General features: G+C 37.3%; 1 protein-coding gene across 1 annotated transcript in view; it reads left to right on the top strand.

Annotated features, from left to right (window-relative positions):
- LOC132157164 (attractin-like) overlaps window positions 1–21025 on the top strand; it is a 69026-nt gene that overhangs the window by 1844 nt on the left and 46157 nt on the right. Inside the window, exons 2-15 of the mRNA XM_059566377.1 lie at window positions 2831–2914; window positions 3218–3331; window positions 3981–4109; window positions 7472–7674; window positions 10865–11033; window positions 11116–11206; window positions 11348–11591; window positions 14203–14386; window positions 14863–15017; window positions 16631–16715; window positions 18392–18612; window positions 19274–19395; window positions 19495–19633; window positions 20791–20972. Of these exons, the coding sequence (XP_059422360.1) occupies window positions 2831–2914; window positions 3218–3331; window positions 3981–4109; window positions 7472–7674; window positions 10865–11033; window positions 11116–11206; window positions 11348–11591; window positions 14203–14386; window positions 14863–15017; window positions 16631–16715; window positions 18392–18612; window positions 19274–19395; window positions 19495–19633; window positions 20791–20972 (2122 nt within the window). The remainder of the gene's footprint in view (window positions 1–2830; window positions 2915–3217; window positions 3332–3980; window positions 4110–7471; window positions 7675–10864; window positions 11034–11115; window positions 11207–11347; window positions 11592–14202; window positions 14387–14862; window positions 15018–16630; window positions 16716–18391; window positions 18613–19273; window positions 19396–19494; window positions 19634–20790; window positions 20973–21025) is intronic.

The raw sequence follows: 21025 nt of genomic DNA, 5'->3' as shown, positions 1-21025 counted from the left end.
ATAATCCGACTCTTGTTTTTATGTGCTGTTTAATCATTGACGTTGTGCAGTGATCAGACCCAGTTGATTACTAAAATGAACCTACTGTACATTTCAGTAATTGGAATAAAATATAAATATGTAAATAGCGGACAAAAAAAAACATAACACAAAAATGTGAAATATTAGCTTTTTGCAGCTACCTGTAATATATGTTTGTCGTACTAAAACTAAATGTAAAAAATATAAATGCTTAAAAAAATTAAGAAAAGTGCAATAAAAATTACCAAAGCATGTAATAAAATTACTAAAACTTCAACTAAAATTAAAACAAAAATATGTGTATGAGACATGTTGTGTTCCAAATCAGATGCTTTCCTAGTATGTGAAAAAAAAGTACACAAACATAAAATGATGTTCAAAACAGTAGGCAAAAAGTACCTGGATGACCTACTCTTCTGAGGTGTGCATTCGGTTCGTCCCATGAGGCCATAGGAGAGGATTTGTGCAAGGCAATGAAAAGTCGCTATAGACACTAGTAGGTCATGGGACATTTAACATGTGGTGATTGTAGTATGTCTGAATTTTTTTATTTTTTTTTATTTTTTTTTAGTACTACCTACCGGTATATTGTTCATACTATATTATATAGAACATAAATTTTTCACGGTTGTGAATTACTGGAACTTCAAATGTAGTACTGACCGTACGTGATTTTGGATGCAAGTTTTTAGATGGTGCCGTGCTTAATGGTGATTCCACTATAAATGTTTTACAATGTTTCTTGTAGTTGACAAAGGTGAAATCATGTTTCTTGGATGTTTTTTTTTCAGGATTTCAAATCATTTTTAGGGGTATCATGGTCCATGGTATGTAAATATGGCAATTCTTCAGTGTCACAGTATTTCGTAATTACTACACACTACTCTTTATGAGTGCAGTTACAGTACAGTATGTCCAAAAGTAAATTGGGTAGCTTCGTCTTAGAACATACTGATTTTCTTTTCTTTTATTTAATATGAATCTATAAATAGAATTCTCTCCCAGAAATCACAGAAAGAGAGAATGTGTGTCCTGTATGAAAGCCGTGATGTTGTATGCTGCTTGTCTTCTAATTTGCGGCCCATTCATAATTCTGTAACATAATTATGAGAAACAGGATCTGCTTTAGGAAATGACCTTTTTAGTGCATTATTTTGGTGAAATACAGATCCCTGACTGTTTCCCCACACCAACCACAAACACATGAGTCTATTCCTGACCGGACACCACATTTCTGCTGAACATCATCTGATGGTGTGTTCTGTTAAAGCGTGCAGTAGCTCACGCTAAGTGCTCCGTCTCTCAGCAGCTCCGTCTGCACTTAGCAAGTCGAATTCTCAGTAGATCCAGGTTTGAAATCACATTTCTGACATTCGCTCGGCTGTCTTCTATCATCATAAAGGCTGAATGGAGACAGCTGCCAAACTGACAAGAAAAAAGCAGCCCAAAACAGCTCAATTATTCTAATTAATCTTTTGCCCATTATTGAACCCATGTGCTTCATTTGAGGAAATGCATGATGTGATTTTATTTGTTAATGATTCTAATGGGACATTGTTGAATGATGATCTAATTGGCTGGGTGGAAGATTGCTGTGCTCTGTCGAGAATCGTGATCTCGGTTGTGTGTGTTTGTCACAGCAGTCTGCTGGAGAGTGTATGTGCAGCTCCCACAGGATTGTGGGTGTGTTAATGAACTGTTTTTCACTGATAACAAAGCACCTTGAGACTGTAGTCAGGGGCTTAGATACCTCGTCCCCACAGAATGCAGCGGAGCTACTGCTGCCACACATAAACCTTATTCTACCAGAGTAGGAGTTTTGTAGATTACATAAAAAATGGCAGCATGTTAAAGGGATAGTTTACCCAAAAATGAACATTTTCTCATCCTCAAGTTGTTCCAAAGCTGTGTGAATGGCTTTCTTCTGTTGAACACAAAAGAAGATGTTTTGAAGAAGTTGCCAGTAGTCATTGAGCCGCTTATCCCACTGAAATTACCTGGAACAATTTGTCCCGGGAACTTTTTTTCCAAAACCTGTTGCTGTCTGTTTCCATCGCGGTCTGAAGTTCTGAGAAGATTAAGCAAATAGTCTGGTGAAGTAGGTCTGTGCATGTTTCTCAATACAAAGTACCCAGATTTTGGACTTGCATCCTCTGTAGTTGGGATTTCACGAGTTCGACTCGGGAGTGTGATCTCCTGCAGATGGGACGACTCAAGTCCGGTAATTCTGCCAACAGCAGCGTACTTGATAACATCAGTCTAGGCTTCTGCAATTTTCCTCACTGTATTTACAATAAGATAAAATATGATATCAGACACCAATGCCTCTATTCGGTTTTGTTTAAACATAGCCGCAGAAATGTAGTTCAGGGAACGTACATGCATTACAATGAAACCAAATATATCAAACATTATTGCCTCTCTTGATTTTCATTTTAACTTATTAATAGAATAAAGACCAAAGATTACATGTTAGATTTACCCAAAATGAATGACATCTTCTGTTGAACCCATACCTGTCAACATTTGGGTACCAAAATACAGAAAGATACAGTTTTGTATGTATTATATTATGCTGTTTTATTTTTATAGTAATTTAAACCATTATTATCAAACAGTTATATTCATTTAGTAACATAAATATTGTCTGTTATTTAATTCCCCAATTACACTTTCACTGAGGGCTGTTGAACTTGCTTTTCATAATTGCTAAACTGTAGGTGATTTTTATATTTGTCTTTTATAATAACCTGTCCCTTTAGGTGTGTGTGAATGCGTGATTTGATAATGCTGTGTCTCTCATACACAGGCTAACGGGACCCTCAGGCTATCTCTCGGATGGACCAGGAAACTACAAATACAAGACCAAGTGCACATGGCTTATTGAAGGACAGTGAGTATTGGCCTGAAAATGAAACTGTCTTTCTCAGATTAGAGGTCTGAACGTTAAGCCTGAACCTGGCCTGTTAACAAGACCTTGTGACCTCACCTCACCTGACCATTAATATTACATTTTACATTTTGGCTTAACTCAAAATCGATTAGAGATTGATTAACCCCCATTTGCATAATACATATCTTGGTTTTTTACAAATTTAAACCATTTGTCAGGTCCTGTAAGTTTAGGGTCATGCAGCAGTACTCTGTATCAGATACTTAGTTTTTGTGTGGGTAACGCTGGTTGTTTTCTTGTCAGGTCGAACTCAATCCTGAGGCTTCGCTTTGAGCACTTTGCCACCGAGTGCAGCTGGGATCATCTTTACGTGTATGATGGAGACTCCATCTACTCTCCTTTACTCGCTGCCTTCAGGTATTCTCATCATTTCTCTTTATTTCTGTGTGTGCGTGTGGTGTAAACATGAGGAGTGAGACGGCCAGGTTATGACCTGTTAATCCAGGATCAGATTAGAATACAGGAGTTTCCACATGGGCCGCTGTGCTTCTCCAGCTTTCAAGCTCCTTAAACCACATCAGACACGGCTTTTCAACACAAGCATCCTGTGTGAACGTCCTCTAGGAAATACAACTACGCTCTGGTGGAAATACCCTGATATATGTGTCATCCATGATTAATTGATTCTTCAACCAAAAGCGTTTTAGAATTGGATCAAGTGTGCAGCATTTGACTGGTCATGTGATCTTAACATCGTAGCATTATTGTATTTTATTTTTAAAGAAATTAATGCTTTTTTTCAGCATGTATTAAATTGATAAGGTAAAAGTAAAGACATTTTTAATGATTATTTGATAATTATTTGAAATAAATGCTGTTGTTTCAAACTTTATAAAAAAAAAATTTTTGTGAATAAAATTGTATTTTAAAAGACCATTATGAAGAAAGTACACTGACAATTTCCTAGAGTACGATTAAACAAGAAAGCACTGAAACGATTAAATCTGTTGGTTTCCCTGTCAGCAGAGGTATGTAGTATTCAATCTTCTTCTCTTTCGTGTTCCAGTGGTTTAATTGTTCCTGAGAGCTACAGCAATGAGACCGTGCCAGAGGTGGTGGCACCATCTGGTTTCGCCCTGCTGCACTTCTTCAGTGACGCTGCGTATAATCTCACAGGCTTCAACATCTCCTACAGGTAAGCTTTAATTCCAGACGGATGCTCACAGCTGTGCTGTAGATCAGTTCCAATACCTAGTGAGCTGCTTGCTTTGACAGCGTCTTAAGGCATTGTGGGCACGCTTCCATTGCAACAACTGTTCCAGAAGGTAAACAGCAACATTATGCTGCCAGCTGCCTTATAAGATATCTCAATTTTGTATTTATGCTAAGTCAGTGAAAACCAAGATAGCTGACGGACTGAAAAGTATCTATAGAAATTGATTTGGTTTAATCAAAAATAGACCACTTTAAATTTGACAAAATATGCACACAACTCATAATATGTACACTACAGTTCAAAAGTGTGGGGTCATCACGCACCTGATGTTATTTACCGCTGATTAGAGAACCGGCTTTACTGACGAGATGCGCATAACGATCGGCCGATCGTGATCAGAGCAGCCCTAATATAAAGCAGCACTGCTGTTTTCAACATTAATGATAATGAATGTTTTTTTTTTTTTTTTAGCACCAAATCAATATGTTAGAATGATTTCTAAAGGGTCATGTGACACTGGAAGCTCACTAGGTTTTAGAGCAGAGCTTTTTACTTGTAAACAGGGTTGTTACCATGTTGGACTTTGAAACTTTAACCCTAAATTATAACTTGTATAAAAGTTTTCCTGACCTATGAACATTGTTATTTAAGAACGTGTGTTTATAAGGAAGGTGTCTTGAAATCACATATACATGGCTGCTTTTGAATGGCCAGCATTTTTCTTTGTGGATGCATAATGGTGTAGTTACCCCTTTCACAAGCTGGGACGGTCTGATTTTGTTGCCCATGGCTGTTGATGAGATGTGAGGATTCTGGGTAATGTGAATGTGTTGTCCACCCAAAATGGAAAATTGTTATAATTTGCTGTGTGTAGTCATTTTCTCACTCTTACATCATTCCAGTGTTACTTCTGTTGCTCTGTGGAACACAAAAGGAGAAGTTTACACTGCTGAAATTTTAAGTCAAGTTTGGTTTGTTGTTAAAGCCGCTTCAAAAACATAGTGGAAATGTTGTTTCACCCAGTCTCTATTGCAAATTAAATAGGCTATGTATTTCACAGGATAAATTGCATTCATACATATAAACTGAGCCTTATATTGTAAAATTAATGTTTTTGAAAGAAGTCTTTATTGCTCACCAAAACAGTAATATTGTCAAATATTATAGGCATTCAGAATAACTGTTCTTATTTTAATATGCTTTAAAATGTCATTTATTTCTGTGATGGCAAAGCTTCATTTTCAGCAGCATCACTCCAGTTTTAAATGACACATGATTCTTTAGAAATCATTGTAACATGCTGATTTGATGCTCGATCTTTATTATCAATGCTGACAACAGTTGTGTTGCTTAATATTTTGGTGAAAAGCATGATGCAGTTTTTTTTCAGGATCATTTGAAAACGGAAACAGAAAATTACCAAAGAACAAAACAAAAACCATATTGAACTTTTTTTTTTAACAATATAAATATCTTTGTCTTTATTTTAATTCAACCTTGCTATATATATTTATATACATACACACAACGTAATGTCCCAAAACTTTTCTTGTAAGCTATATATATATATACTGTAATATTACCAAATGCAGTACAAAAAACAAGCGTAGGTGAACATAAGAAAAAGTCAGACAGATCTGGGAAAAACCCGAGTGAGTAAATGGTGACCAATTTGGCTGGACTGTCCCTTTAAGGCTCTGTGTGCTAGAGAACAAGAGCGAGAACAAGAAAATGCAGGTCAGAGTAATTTAAGAAGAGCAGGACAGAGGAGGCTCAGATGTCTTTGACCTCGGTGTCTGTGGCAGGGACTGCTCATGCAAAGTCCTGACGGTGACTGCGTTTACAGGGACCCAAAAAAACACTGGAGTGCAGTATCAATAGAACATCAAACACCAATCCTGACACACACTGCAGACATTCACAAAACCGCGAAAAGCTGATAGACTGATGCCAGACTGCCTGTTATTCTCTTCCTGTGTTCAGCTGTAGAGGGGAGTGAGCTGCCTACTAATGCGGCTGTTCAGGCTAATGCCAGGACAGGTTCAATAGGAATAAAACGTTTTCACCTCAATCGAGCTCCTCCCTCGGTTGCTTATTACATACCTTCGAGCTACAAAAGCTATTATTAACTTAAGATGAATTCAAATATTAACCAAATGTCTCATGAACGTTTATATTTGATTGTTGTAAATTCTTTATGGACAGGGCAATGTGACAGCTTTGCCGTTCTGTGTGTCGCTGAATTGGTGTACGCAATCAAGATATTTTTAGCCTAGACTAAATGTCCAGTGTGTAGCCAGACACTGTTTTATAGGGGAAATGGGCAGACAATATTGGCAACATCTAATGTCTCCTGACTACAATGTCTAACTGTGAACTGGAGAAGGTAAATGCCCAAGCAAACAGTGTAACAATAGGCTTCCATGAGGTGTGGTGGGTGCAAGAAAAATCAGTAATTATATCAGGGCTCTTGTCTGTTCTGTATTACAAAAGTTGTCTTTTTTTAAATGTTTTGATGGCTGATATCACTATATAAAATCATATTTTTTATTAATTTATATATTAATGATATATAATTTATGTATCTTAGTAAAACAGTAAATAAACAATAGATTTATAGTATACAATTTATTTTCAGTCATAAAAATCCTGTACTGGGAATTTTTGTTTGGTTTATTTATTATAATTTTTTTAGTCAACATGAAAAGTGTTATGTTATGCATTCATATGAAATTAAAATATTTATTTAGTATTTAGTATTTACTTTGAATTAACTTTATATTTTTATGTTGCATTTTAGTTTTAGTACTTAATTTAATGATCATTTGAAATGTTGCCTTGGCAACTAAATTTTTCACTGCATAAAAATATTTATTTAAATATGTATATTTATTTTTATTTGCATTTCAGGACTTGCAACAATGGAATGGTTTTAATACTTGAGAAATTTGCAAAGAAAGTTTTAGGTTGATACAAATTGCTAACAATGTAGTGCCAAAAGTAGTATGTTACACTCATCGTTTTCAGCTTTTAAATATAATTTACAGTTAACAATAACAACACTGTTCCTGAAACTTGTAAAGATGTTGGCTCTATCAGAACTTTGCTTTGGTTGAGCAGTCTGATATATCAACTTCAGTCTTGGCCAATGGCGTGGGGCTATCTGAAATCTGTTAGCAGGAAATAGTTGTATCAAACGATGGCAGACCAGAGACGTTCCTCATTTAAGCAGTTTTGCCAGTAATGCAGCAGTTGCACACATTTTAGTTTTGGTCTAGTTTCTCAATACAGATGTGGGATTTCCTGTTGTATTGATTTCTCTGTCTTTCTTCTCTACCCAGGTTAAATTCCTGCCCCAATAACTGCTCCGATCGTGGGGAGTGTCGTGTGGGGAATTCCAGTGACTCTGTGCAGTGTGTATGTGAGGACGGCTGGAAAGGAGAGGCCTGTGATGTGCCCTACTGCTCCTCTGACTGTGGCTCCCCTCTGCGGGGACAATGTGACCGCGCCGCCAAACGCTGCCAGTGCAAACCAGGATGGCAAGGTGAGTTGTCGCTTGGCTCAAGCATAGGAATGACAGTAAGCTACTGGACAATCATGCTTCTTCTGACTTAGTTCATTTATGAACAAGATTGATGCATTTCATGACTGCATATTGAGAGTTAGTTTGATGACATCATCACGCATCACAAAGTCGGTCAAAGAGCATTGATGTTTACTTTTAGTCACTATTGCTATGGTTACAGCTGCTGTTCACAGCTACCGTGAGAATGACATGACATTAGTTATGTGTACAGTATATACAGTCGTGGCCAAAATTGAGAATTACATAAATATTGGAAATTGGAAAAGTTGCTGCTTAAGTTTTTATAATAGCAATTTGCATATACTCCAGAATGTTATGAAGAGTGATCAGATGAATTGCATAGTCCTTCTTTGCCATGAAAATTAACTTAATCCCAAAAAAACCTTTCCACTGCATTTCATTGCTGTCATTAAAGGACCTGCTGAGATCATTTCAGTAATCGTCTTGTTAACTCAGGTGAGAATGTTGACGAGCACAAGGCTGGAGATCATTATGTCAGGCTGATTGGGTTAGAATGGCAGACTTGACATGTTAAAAGGAGGGTGATGCTTGAAATCATTGTTCTTCCATTGTTAACCATGGTGACCTGCAAAGAAACACGTGCAGCCATCATTGCGTTGCATAAAATGGCTTCACAGGCAAGGATATTGTGGCTACTAAGATTGCACCTGAATCAACAATTTATATGATCATCAAGAACTTCAAGGAAAGAGGTTCAATTCTTGTAAAGAAGGCTTCAGGGCGTCCAAGAAAGTCCAGCAAGTGCCAGGATCGTCTCCTAAAGAGGATTCAGCTGCGGGATCGGAGTGCCACCAGTGCAGAGCTTGCTCAGTAATGGCAGCAGGCAGGTGTGAGCACATCTGCACACACAGTGAGGCCAAGACTTTTGGAAGATGGCCTGGTGTAAAAAAGGGCAGCAAAGAAGCCACTTCTCTCCAAAAAAAACCATCAGGGACAGATTGATCTTCTGCAGAAAGTATAGTGAATGGACTGCTGAGGACTGGGGCAAAGTCATATTCTCCGATGAAGCCCCTTTCCGATTGTTTGGGGCATCTGGAAAAAGGCTTGTCCGGAGAAGAAAAGGTGAGCGCTACCGTCAGTCCTGTGTCATGCCAACAGTAAAGCATCCTGACACCATTCATGTGTGGGGTTGCTTCTCATCCAAGGGAGTGGGCTCACTCACAATCACAATTCTGCCCAAAAACACAGCAATGAATAAAGAATGGTACCAAAACACCCTCCAACAGCAACTTCTTCCAACAATCCAACAACAGTTTGGTGAAGAACAATGCATTTTCCAGCATGATGGAGCACCGTGCCATAAGGCAAAAGTGATAACTAAGTGGCTCGGGGACCAGAATGTTGAAATTTTGGGTCCATGGCCTGGAAACTCCCCAGATCTTAATCCCATTGAGAACTTGTGGTCAATCCTCAAGAGGCGGGTGGACAAACAAAAACCCACTAATTCTGACAAACTCCAAGAAGTGATTATGAAAGAATGGGTTGCTATTAGTCAGGATTTGGACCAGAAGTTGATTGAGAGCATGCCCAGTCGAATTGCAGAGGTCCTGAAAAAGAAGGGCCAACACTGCAAATACTGACTCTTTGCATAAATGTCATGTAATTGTCGATAAAAGCCTTTGAAACGTATGAAGTGCTTGTAATTATATTTCAGTACATCACAGAAACAACTGGGGGGGTGTTCACTAATTTTTTCCTGGCTCTCTTCCTCTTCGCCTCTCACAGCGCTGAGTAGAGATCTCTCGGTCTCGATCTCGCCGTCTCTAGTGTTGTTTGGGTTTGCTTGAAAAACGGGACTCTGCGTACTAATACGGTTTGTCCCAGGGCTGTATTTTGGAGAACAGCTTGTTATTGTACTTCGCTTGATTGTGATCAACTCTGATAAGCCAAATGTTTAAAAAATCCGGGTACGTACATTTATAAAAATGTACATATTAGCCCACATTTAAGTTATGTGCTGCCAAAAGGTTAATATGTAAGGTAAGCGAAAATGGCTTTGTAAGAAGAACCAGTACGTTTGAAACTTCAGTGGTTACTATAGTGAAATTGTGCCTTGTTCATCTTTTATCTTCATACATCATGTATATATGCACCTTCTCAAATGTCTTTTAGCCTGTTTATTGATTTTAATGTTTTACTCTTATCCCGAAACCCAGACTTTATATTTTAACTATTAAAAATCAAAAATAATAATTGACTATGATAATCAAAACAAAGAGCAAAATAATAATTAGCCGTTTCTATATTTATGGTTTGAAACTAATCTATAGCGAATTTTCAGACATAGTTATTGAAGAGTTGTGGCGTCATACGATGTGTGAAAATTTAAAAAGGTTCATATTATAGAACATTTTGTTTCGTTCCTAATCAAGCTGCTATTAAAAATGATTCTATTTGATGTGTTTAGCATGCATAAAATTCTAGCTATGAAATTTAAGTAATTCACCTGTAGACTTTATCTTTGTTTTTTTAAGTTGTCAGGACCAAAATGCCCATTTTCAAAGAAACACCCAGTTACTCACAGACTCTACTGTGTTCACCATCTCAAACTCAATAATTATTTGATTCTATGGCAGTGCTTATTATAAGATTTTAAAAGTACCCACAGGAACTGTGGAATATTAAGAATAGTGCACCAGGTATAATCAGCTACAAAAGAAGGCGTATGAAAGAAATGTGTTCCTCCTCACAACTGCTATTTTGACGCTGTATTACATCACAAGCTTGAGGTTTCATTATTGCAAGATTCTAACTTGTAATTGCAAGGTCGATGAAGACATTGTGGTAATTATGACAAACAGCCACTAAACTTCAGTTTTAGGGCGAGCACTGCTGCCAGGAGGTCTCGCTCCCTTACCTGAGCTCTGTCCATCTCTGTCTCCTCTCCTCTCTTCCTCTCTCTCTCTTGTGGAAGTGTTTAATCTGTGAACAGCAGGTTGAGCCATGCTGACTCAAGTTTCAAGTTCCTCCATGGTTTCCTGTGATGTTTTCTATTTGCAAGCACAGTCCTTTAGTGTATCTTTAATTGTATGGTTTTATAATTCTGTAAATTTAGTAAAAAAAAAAATAAGTAAATTGAATGAAGGTTAACTTTCACTGTTTAACTACTAAAGTTTGTGTGTTTTAGGCCTGGACTGTTCAATAACTGTACCAGCAAATGTTTCCTTCTGGACACGTGAGGAATACAGCGGGCATGGCTTGGCGCGGGCGTCCCATAAGGCTGTGGTTAATGAAGACGTGATGTGGGTGATAGGTGGACATGTCTTTAACTATACACACTACCAGATGGTGACTGCGTGAGTACACACACACACTAAACCAAGACACACTGGAGCATAATAACTTTACATGCTTACAGTTTCACTTTCTATTCCTCAGGTTCAACATCTCCTCTCAACGCTGGATGCCGTTAAACCAGTCCGTCAACTATGTACCTGAACGCTACGGTCATTCTCTCTCCCTGCATGAGGTTTGTTAATGAATGACAGCTTGTTAAATGGTGTTCTTCATTAGAGTCTATTGTATTTATTCCCTACATACACTGAACTGAGAGCTGTTTCTCAAAAACAGTGATTTTATAAGTTCTTTGTCTTTGTGTGCATGCATGCAGGATAAAATCTACATGTACGGTGGGAAGATTGACTCCACAGGAAACGTGACCTCAGAACTGTGGGTGTTCCACACACGGAATCAGTCGTGGGTTCTGCTGAATCCGCAGGCTAAAGAACAGTATGCCGTCGTGGGCCATTCTGCACACACTGTCCATCTCGACGAATCGGAGCCCGTCATACTGGTCGTGTTCGGACACTGCCCTCTTTACGGATACATCAGCCAAGTGCAGCAGTACAGCATTGGTCAGTAGTGCACAGGGCTGATCATTATGATGACTATTTCTGCCATTTAAATAATAATAGTAAATTTAAGGAATAGTGTGAATATCACAATACTATTAGTTTATAGTTTTAAAAAGACCCTGATTCAGTTTCTCACAAACATGACCATGTCAAAGGAATCATTTGGGTGCTTCAAAAGGTCCTCTGTTTTTGAATCAACAACCGTATTTAATAAATATGGGATTGAATCTGAAAATGTGATAACTGACAGTGATAACCATAGCTACAGATGGGACAAAAAAAATCTCATACTATGTCAAAATACGTCTGCATTACTCGCTTTCTTGTGTGACAACTGCAAAGGGTTTTTTTTTTTTTTTTTAGAAGATTGCACTTTTTGTATCATTTTCTTTATGTATACAGGTGCATCTCAAAAAATTAGAATATCATGGAAAAGTTATTTTATTTTTTTGTAATTTCAGTCAAATAAGCACTCTTTCTTTAAGCTGAAATATTTCAAAAGTTTTTTTGTTTTAACTCTTAACTATGGTTATGACTTACAGCTTTACAACAAAAAAATCATTGTCTCAAAAAATGTGAATATTTTCTCAAAGATCAAAAAAAAAAAAAAAAAGATTTGCAAAACAGAAATGTTCAAGATTTCCAAAGCAGGTTTAATTATAACCTCAATACTTGGCTGGAATTTTGGAAGAATTACTGCCTCAATGCGGTGTGGCATGGAGACGATCAGTCTGTGGCACTGCAGAGGCGTTATTGAAGCCCAGGTTGCTTTGATAGCATCAGCTCCTCTGTATTGTTTGTCAGATGTTACTTATCTTCCTCTTCACAATACCCCATAGATTCTCTGAGGTTAAGGTCAGGCATGTTGGCCGGCCAATCAAGCACAGTAATATCATGGTCATCAAACCACTTGGAAGTGGTTTTGGCACTGTGGGCAGGTGCTAAAGTCCTGCTGCAAAATGAAATCAGTATCTCCATAAAGCTTGTCAGCAGATGGAAGCATAAAGTGCTCCAGAATCTCCTGGTAGATGGCTGCACTGACTTTGGACTTGATAAAACACAATGGACCAACACCAGCAGACATCACGGCACCCAAATCATCACTGACTTCAGAAATTTTACACTGGACTTTACACTCCTTACCCCAGGTGACATGCTTCTAATGTTTTTTCTGGTTCAGGAGTGGCTTGGTTCTAGGAATGTGACAGCTGTAGCTCTTTTCCTGAAGACGTCTGAGTGTGGTGACTCTTGATGCGCTGACTCCAGCTTCAGTCAACTCCTTGTGAAGCTCTCTCCAAGTTCTTGAATCAGCTTTTCCTGACAATCTTCCCAAGGTTGTTGTCATCCCTGTTGCTTGTACACCTTATCCTACAACACTTTTTCCTTCCAGTCAACTTTCTATGAATATATTTTGATACAGCACTCTGTGAATGACCAGCCCTTTCAGAATTGACCTTCTGTGGCTTACCCTCCTTGTGAAGGGTGTCAGTGTTTATCATCTGGACAACTGTCAAGTCAGTAGTCTGCCAAAATTGTGGTTGCATGTTCTAAACTAGCCCAAGAGGTACCCAGTATTTAGACTCAAAATTAATACAAGTAATCAAGCTCAAAATGTAATATAAAAATTTTTTGAGATACTGAATTTTTTATTTTCCTAACCAGTAAGTTGTAATGTAATTTTATTACAGAATTTCAAGATAAATATCAAGATTTATAAAGAGTAAGGTTTGGAAAAGTATTTAGAGAGAATTTTTAGCTCCATCACCCAGCCCCTACTCGACAGATAAATCAATCAACTACTGCAACATCCTTCTGTGATATTTCTTTAATTTAGTTACTGGTCTTAGTTCATATACATGGCTGTTATACCACATTTTCCTTTTCAGCATCTTGCATCATGCACATTATGTTTTTGAGATAGCTTATGAAAAACTATAAAAAAGAAAAAAAAAGAAAAACAGCATTTTTTTAAAAACAGGCCTCAGGACACCTGTGTTCTGTTTCATTCAGTCTAGCTGTTTAAAAGGAAGGATTCATCCTATGTGAAAGCACCCTCATCCTTTTCAGAATTGAGTGCTACCACGGACTGAAAGTCACAGTGAATAGTTGTGACCCAGTTTATGTCTGAAGAATCAGACCGCTAGGTACCGCAGAGACTGACTCTGACATTCATCACTAAATTAAAATGAAGCCCCTTTTTGATATTAGTTTAGTCGGTGTAAAATGTTTTGAAGTTGGGGAAAGACAAAAATAGTGCAGTTGTTTTCATGGTTTCGTGTGTGAGTGAGAAACAGAGAGTGGAGACTGGGGCATGTTGTTTAATTTTGGTTTCTAAATGTGAATGGATTCCAATGTTGTTTGAAATCAACAAACATAGCCCCTGCTAGGGAAAACAAGCATTAATTTGATTAGACTTTTGACTCGAACTGTCATCCATACTAATGTAGTTCTACCTCATGTGACAATTTTCCTGTTCTGGTGTGTTTGTAGTAATTGTTTACTCTACTGCCCTCTGCTGTTGTAATGGAAGAGCAACATCGCAAATATTGTTTTCAGGAGAACCAGTTTTGTTTCTTTCTTCACTAACTCTCATCCTGTACTTTTGCTGCAGAAAGGAACACATGGAGTGTTTTAGAGACTCGTGGGGCACTGGTTCAGGGTGGCTATGGGCACAGCAGTGTGTACGACCCTCAGACCCGCTCCATCTACATCCATGGAGGCTATAAAGCATTCAGTGCCAATAAATACGGCTTGGCTGGAGACCTGTACCGCTACGATGTGGACAAGAGAATGTGGTGCGTTAAGTGGCATTGCACAATTGAATGTAACACAGACTTCTTCGCTTATGTATCTTTTTTTTAACCCAATATTGCAATTAGGCAATTAAAAATATTAAATTAAATGTTACCTCCTTGATATTCTGTTTTCATAGTGGTTGATTTAACAAAACAGAAATGGAATACTCTACCATTTAAAAGTTTGAGGTAAAGATGCATTAAATTGACCAAAAGTCACGGTAAAGGAATGTGTAATGTTACAATTTTACAAAGATTTCAGCTTAAAGTAAATGCTGTTCTTTAGAACTTCTGAATTCTGAAGAATCACATGATCCTGAAGACTGGAGGAAGAATGCTGAAAATTCAGATTTGCAGTTACAGGAATAAACTACTAGTTTTTTAGTTTTTGTTTAATTTTTATTGTTTGTTTAGTGAAATGAGTGCAGCCTTGATGAGCATAAGACCCGCTAATGATGTGTCTGATTAATCTGTAGGTTGATTCTCAGAGACAGTGGTTTTTTCCGTTACCTCCACACGGCAGTGATTGTTGGCGGGAACATGTTGGTGTTTGAAGGGAACACGCACAACGACACCTCAATGAGCCACGGGGCGAAGTGCTTCTCCTCAGACTTCATATCATACAGCATTGGTGAGTACCAAACGCCTCCTTTGTCACCTGAATATTCAAACCACAAGTGTTCTGTACTTTAGAAAATGTGATGTTAGGTGTTAGTTGTACTTCTGCTCTGCACTATTGTTTAGCATTATAGATTATTAAGTTGTATGTACCAGCAGCTGATCTGGCTGACCAAAAAAAAAAAAAGTGGATGCTTATTGGGTTCCCAGTTTTCTTAGCAGTGAGATTGATAAAAAGAAAACATTTTCTGGTATGTGAATGTTTGTGTTGGTCTGAATTCATTCAAATTATAATGTTTATCGCACCACGTTTTCACCCTGAACATACTTCTTAGCATGAATAGACCTTTAGAATGAAATTCATTTTGTGATTCTTTTATATTGCTTCCATCAAGTTTTTGAAATTAGAAGTAAAGAATGTAATACACCTTCCAGCAAAATGATTATATTATATGATTATGTTGTGCATGTTTTTGTTTTTACTGTCGTTTGCCTACTTTTTACATTCACTTACTGCATCCTCTCACGTATGGCATCATATTTCTATATAATATCTCTGTCTTTCGCTATACTGAACAGCAGAACACGTAATTGGATTTCTGTGCGTGTAGCAGCAAGCCATTAGAGACCGAAATACACTCATCAGGGGGGCTTCTTGCAGAAGGATGCGTGATCTTGAAGCCATTATTTCATGAGTGACACATTTGAGTTTTGTAATCTACAGGGATCGGAGAGATGTCTGTCTGGTGATATTATCTCGCTTTTCATTTAGATAATGAGCGATGCTATGATGTCAGAATAGGCGCATTACAAGCACTTGATTACGGCGGCTCTTGAATGTGAGAATATGATGCGTGGGTAGAAATTTAGAGCGTCTTTGAGGAGTTTGTAGTGCCTGCATAATACACGGGAAGCTTCAAACATATCAGAAGTGTTTGTGTTGGCTTGTTTATCATTGTAGATCACTCCACTTCTAAATTCCCTTCTCTTGTTCTTCCCAAGCCAACTTCTGTTTTGAGATTCTGACTAGTGCTGTGGTAATCTGTAATTAAGTAGAGGCCTGTCTTGGCCCTGAGGGTAATTGCTCTGTCCTTATAAGCTGAACTCAATTACGCTGGCCCACACAAGGATGCTGAATTCGATTTGTCAGAGTTTGCCAGCAGGGGGCAGTGACTTGTCACACATTCTGTGCTAATGGCAGTCATTACTCTTCATGCTTCTCTTACTCCTGTTAGATTAACCACTAACTCCTCCTATTTAACATTTAGGAAAGAGATGATTTGATGATTTGATTGGGTCAGCTCAGAATATGCAAAGAGCTCATTTTACAAACCATGCTGAGAAAGATGTAGGGAACTGGAAACATTCAGTTTTATCCCATTTTGCATGTTATTAAAATGTTACGTAGTTTTAAAGTGCAAGTAGAGGTGCCTTGTAGCCCCTGCACATCTGCACAGGTCATCAATTTATGTGAAGGTTGGACTTATGAATATTAATCGGGTAATGTAAATGGAGATTACTGAGCAATGATTAGTCTTAATTAATATTCATGAGCTCTGTCTTCTCTATGCATATTCTGGCAGCACTGGCTGAGATTCAATTTGTCTGTCGCTTTCTCTTTTCTAGCTTGTGATGAGTGGACTGTTCTGCCCAGTCCAGATCTTCACCAGGATGTCAACCGTTTTGGCCACTCTGCCGTGTATCACAATGGGTAATGTCAATGCTTTATACTGTCTGTGCTCAGTATGTTAAAATATCCAGTCGCATTTGTAATAGTTTGTTTTGGATTAAACTTAATGTGCACTGTTTTAAATGAATAGTTAGGATGTTTAACTACCGTTTTGAAGTTGGGTGTTAGTAAGTTTTATTTAGTTACATACATTTATTCAGCAAGGACGTGACAGGAAAGACATTTACAATGAAAAACTGTTTACACTTTATTTTGTGTCCTTGTTACAGTGTAATTATACATTTAAGTACAAAGTAATATTAATAAATACACGAACTTACTATATGGTTAGTTCCACATAATAATGCATAATTTATTGTTATCATATGTACACTGCATTTAATTACATTAATAACATCACAGGAATAAATTAAATTTGAAAATCTATTAAAATGGAAAACAGTTGTTTTAAACTGTAAAAATATTTCACAATACTACTATTATTATTTTTTTTTTTATTAAACGAGTGCAGTGAAAGAAAATCTCACTCCAGTCTGTTCACTTTTGAACATTAGCATCACTGATATTTGATGCATGCTTTAGAATTCCACCCAGAATAAATTAGACGCGTACCTCAATTTCTACAATCAAATGTTATTTTTTAAAAATACACTTTCAAGGGAAGTCTATTGTGCATGAATTTTAATATTCATTATCTGAAAATACTGTGAAAGCTATACATTTTTTTTTTTTTTTCAGAATTCTAGTCATGACCCTGTGTTAGTATGGGACAAGTGTGATATAATTACTTTTTGCCTTGTCTATGTTAAATAGGTTTTAAATTCATATTATGACCATGTAAACCTATACTTTATACTATACCCATGGAATTTTTTTTATGAAAACTTCACCTGGGAGGAACGTAGCCAGGTTCCACTTGGAATTGGATATCATACAACCAAAAGTTAATGAGCTTAGAAACCAAACCCACACCACCACCCCCCCCCCCCCAAAAAAAAACTCGATTTATAGCTTAAATGCTAATCATTTGCACTGATTAATTCAAGTTATTGAAAAAAATAAGAACATCATATTTTTGCTTTTAAACACTCCAGTAAACTTGTCATACAAACTGTAAACAAGCTGTTTGATTTGTCACAAACGGAGTCAAAATAATTTCCTCAGATAATTGACAGCATGCCACTAACAATTAAACTGTAATGAGTCCTGTTCTTTTTTAAAAAGTGTTTCTATTCCTGTGATGTTGTGTGTTGTGGTAAATATGAAGTCTATATTTAAATCTGCCTGTAATCTTCTTCTGTACGGATTAGTCAAATGAAGTCATAAAGCAGAATCATTATCCATAAATAACACGTCTTATTATTAGTGCTTCAGTTTGCCAGCTTAACAAACTGCACTCATCCACACAGAAGACTATCTCCTGTGAGATTTTGACTGTGATCTGTATTCTTACCCATAATTCCCAGCGTCGTTGTCAGTGCCAATATGACCACTGAGTGACCCCTCTGTGGGGTCAGCACTGCTTTTGCTGTTTGACTTGTCAGTCTCATGCGCTTTATTCTTCACTCCTCCTAACTTCTTTTCATGTTCTTCCACATTCGCACTACCCTCTTCTTCCTCACCCTTCATACCTCTCCCTGTCCTCTCTCAGAGACACTCGAGGTTAATCTCTGTCTCTTTGTGTGTGTGTGTGTCAGGGTGATGTACGTGTATGGAGGTTTTAACAGCCTGATGCTCAGCGACGTGCTGAGGTTCACCCCTGCGAGCTGCGCTGCTTTCTCTGGGCAGCTGGAGTGTGTGAAGGCTGTGCCCGGCGTGAAGTGTGTGTGGAACTCCACTACCTCCACCTGTATGTCCTGGGACGAAGCGGCACCTCATGACACCGAGGGCTTCAGAAACACCTGCAGTCCCAGAGGGTGTAAGTGACAGGAACACAGAGGACGGCTGCTTCCTGTGTGTATTTAGAACTATTTAGAGTATTTAAGTTATGATTATTACCATACGATGTCTGGTATTTTACGTGGCAGTGTCTGGATAACAGTATGCGTATTAGAAGAGTAGAATGATTTCTGAAGGATCTTGTGACACTGAAGACTGGAGTAATGATGCGAAAGTTATAGGGAATGTATCACTAAGATTTATGAATTATCATTGAGTTTTCTTAACTTAAGGGGTTTTCCTAATCATATTGCAACCGGCTGCTGGCTCTCCTTATTGATTTGAAGTTTTTATGCCTTATGGGATACCAGCAGGCAGTATTTATACCACCAAGTGTTATTTTATCCAGAAAATTGGCAAAAAAGCCTAAATCCATGATGGCGCACCAGACAGTAAGAAAGTTTGCACTCAATCATAATGTCAGCTTTAGTTTTTTGGCAAAAGCCAAGTCTTCTTAACCGAGTGGGATTCAAGTTTTTTGAAGATGTCAGAGTTCAGAAATGATGGGTAATTTTCTCTAGGTTTTTTTTATTTTGTATATATTTTTTTTTACTGAAACCGTAATACTCAATTTAATTTCAGACCAAATCAAGTTACTGCCACAGGCATTGTAAGCATTAATATATGTGTGTGCTTTCCAGATGCAGATGGTGAAAAGTGTGACCAGTATTCAGACTGCTACAGCTGTACAGCAAACACTAACAGCTGCCAGTGGTGCTCTATGGTCTGTGTGTCTGGCCATAGTAACTGCACCAGTTCCACGGTAAGACTCTTAAAAAAAGTTTTCAAGAAAATTTTATTTTATGAATTTGTAATACTGGGGCTTTGCTCTGACGTGTCTAATCTGTCTGCCGGTCTGCAGGGTGGGATAATGGAGTATGAGGCATGTCCAAAGGATAACCCATCCTTTGTGTGCAGCAAGAAGACCAGCTGTAAAAGTTGTGCTACTGATCAGAACTGCCAATGGGAGACGAGAAATCAAGAGTGCACTACCCTCCCTGGTAATAAACACACACATTGTTGTTTAACTGGGCCGTTGATCTTCAAATCATATGGGAAGCTCTTTGAAGTTCAAGAGCAAAGTCCTGTGTAAATAATGTGTTAGTCATAGTCCATTGCAAAAACAATGCCAGAATAATACAGGTTTAGAATTAAATATCTAATATTATTTCAATATCACCATTTATGTTGCTGTATTATTAGTTAATTATTTATTAGTTATTTTTGTTAAAGGTCTCCATAAAGAATAAAAATAACATTATTAATTTTTTTTTTATCAGTAGGATATTATATTATATTATATTATATTATATTATATTATATTATATCATATTATATTATATCATATATTATATTATATTATATTATATAATATCATATATTATATTATATATTATATTATATTATGTACATATTAGGGCTGGGCGATATATCATGATATGATCATCACCTGCTTTCAAACGGAGCTGCATTTAATAAACAGAGCCGTAGATCACTGACAAGCTACGCGATATCGCGTTCATTATCGCCTTTGATGAATACACAATATGAACGCGATATTGCGTAGCTTGACAGTGATCTATGGCTCTGTCTATTACCGTAAATGCCGTTCCATTTGAAAGCAGGTGATGGTGATTTAGCGGTAATCACAGAACCAGATTTACTGACTAGATGCGCATGATCATATCGTTAGATATATCGCCCAGCCCTAGTACATGTATTATATGTTGCCTATTGGTATTGACCGTTATTTAAAAACCTATTATTATAATTCTATCATTATGTTGTACTTTAAATATTTTATAGAATTTACTGTATTATAACACATATTTTATATATAGTCCATTGCAAATACAATAGCAGAACAACAAAGTGTGATATACTGTAGAATAAAATCAATTATTGGGACAGTATGGGAGGATAATATCAATATTTATTTTTAATTATTTTCTACAATTATTAATGATTTTTAATTTATTTTATTATTTAAAGTGCTCTGTCCATCATGATAATAATGATAATATCACTATTGTTATTATTTATTATTATTCAATTTATTTCAAATGATTCCTTCATCATTAACACTTGATATCACTGTTGCCATGTTTCTCATATGTTAATTTGGATGCCTGATGATTGCACCATGTTTGTGTTTTAGGGAATATCTGTGGAGAGAGTTGGCACCTGGTGGGGAACTCCTGTCTTAAGCTGATCACAGCCAAGGAATCGTATGACAACGCTAAACTGGCATGTCGCAGTCACCAGGCGGTGCTGGCATCCCTCACCACGCAGAAGAAAGTCCAGTTCGTCCTCAAAGAGATGCACAACAGATCATTGCAAGTGAGTTTGCGGCACACTTTTACAGACTTTGTTCTTCATGATGGGTTTTTTTT

The sequence above is a fragment of the Carassius carassius genome, chromosome 14 (assembly GCF_963082965.1).
Source record: "Carassius carassius chromosome 14, fCarCar2.1, whole genome shotgun sequence".
Lineage (NCBI taxonomy): Eukaryota > Metazoa > Chordata > Actinopteri > Cypriniformes > Cyprinidae > Carassius > Carassius carassius.
This window is presented reverse-complemented; position numbering and strand designations above follow the sequence as displayed.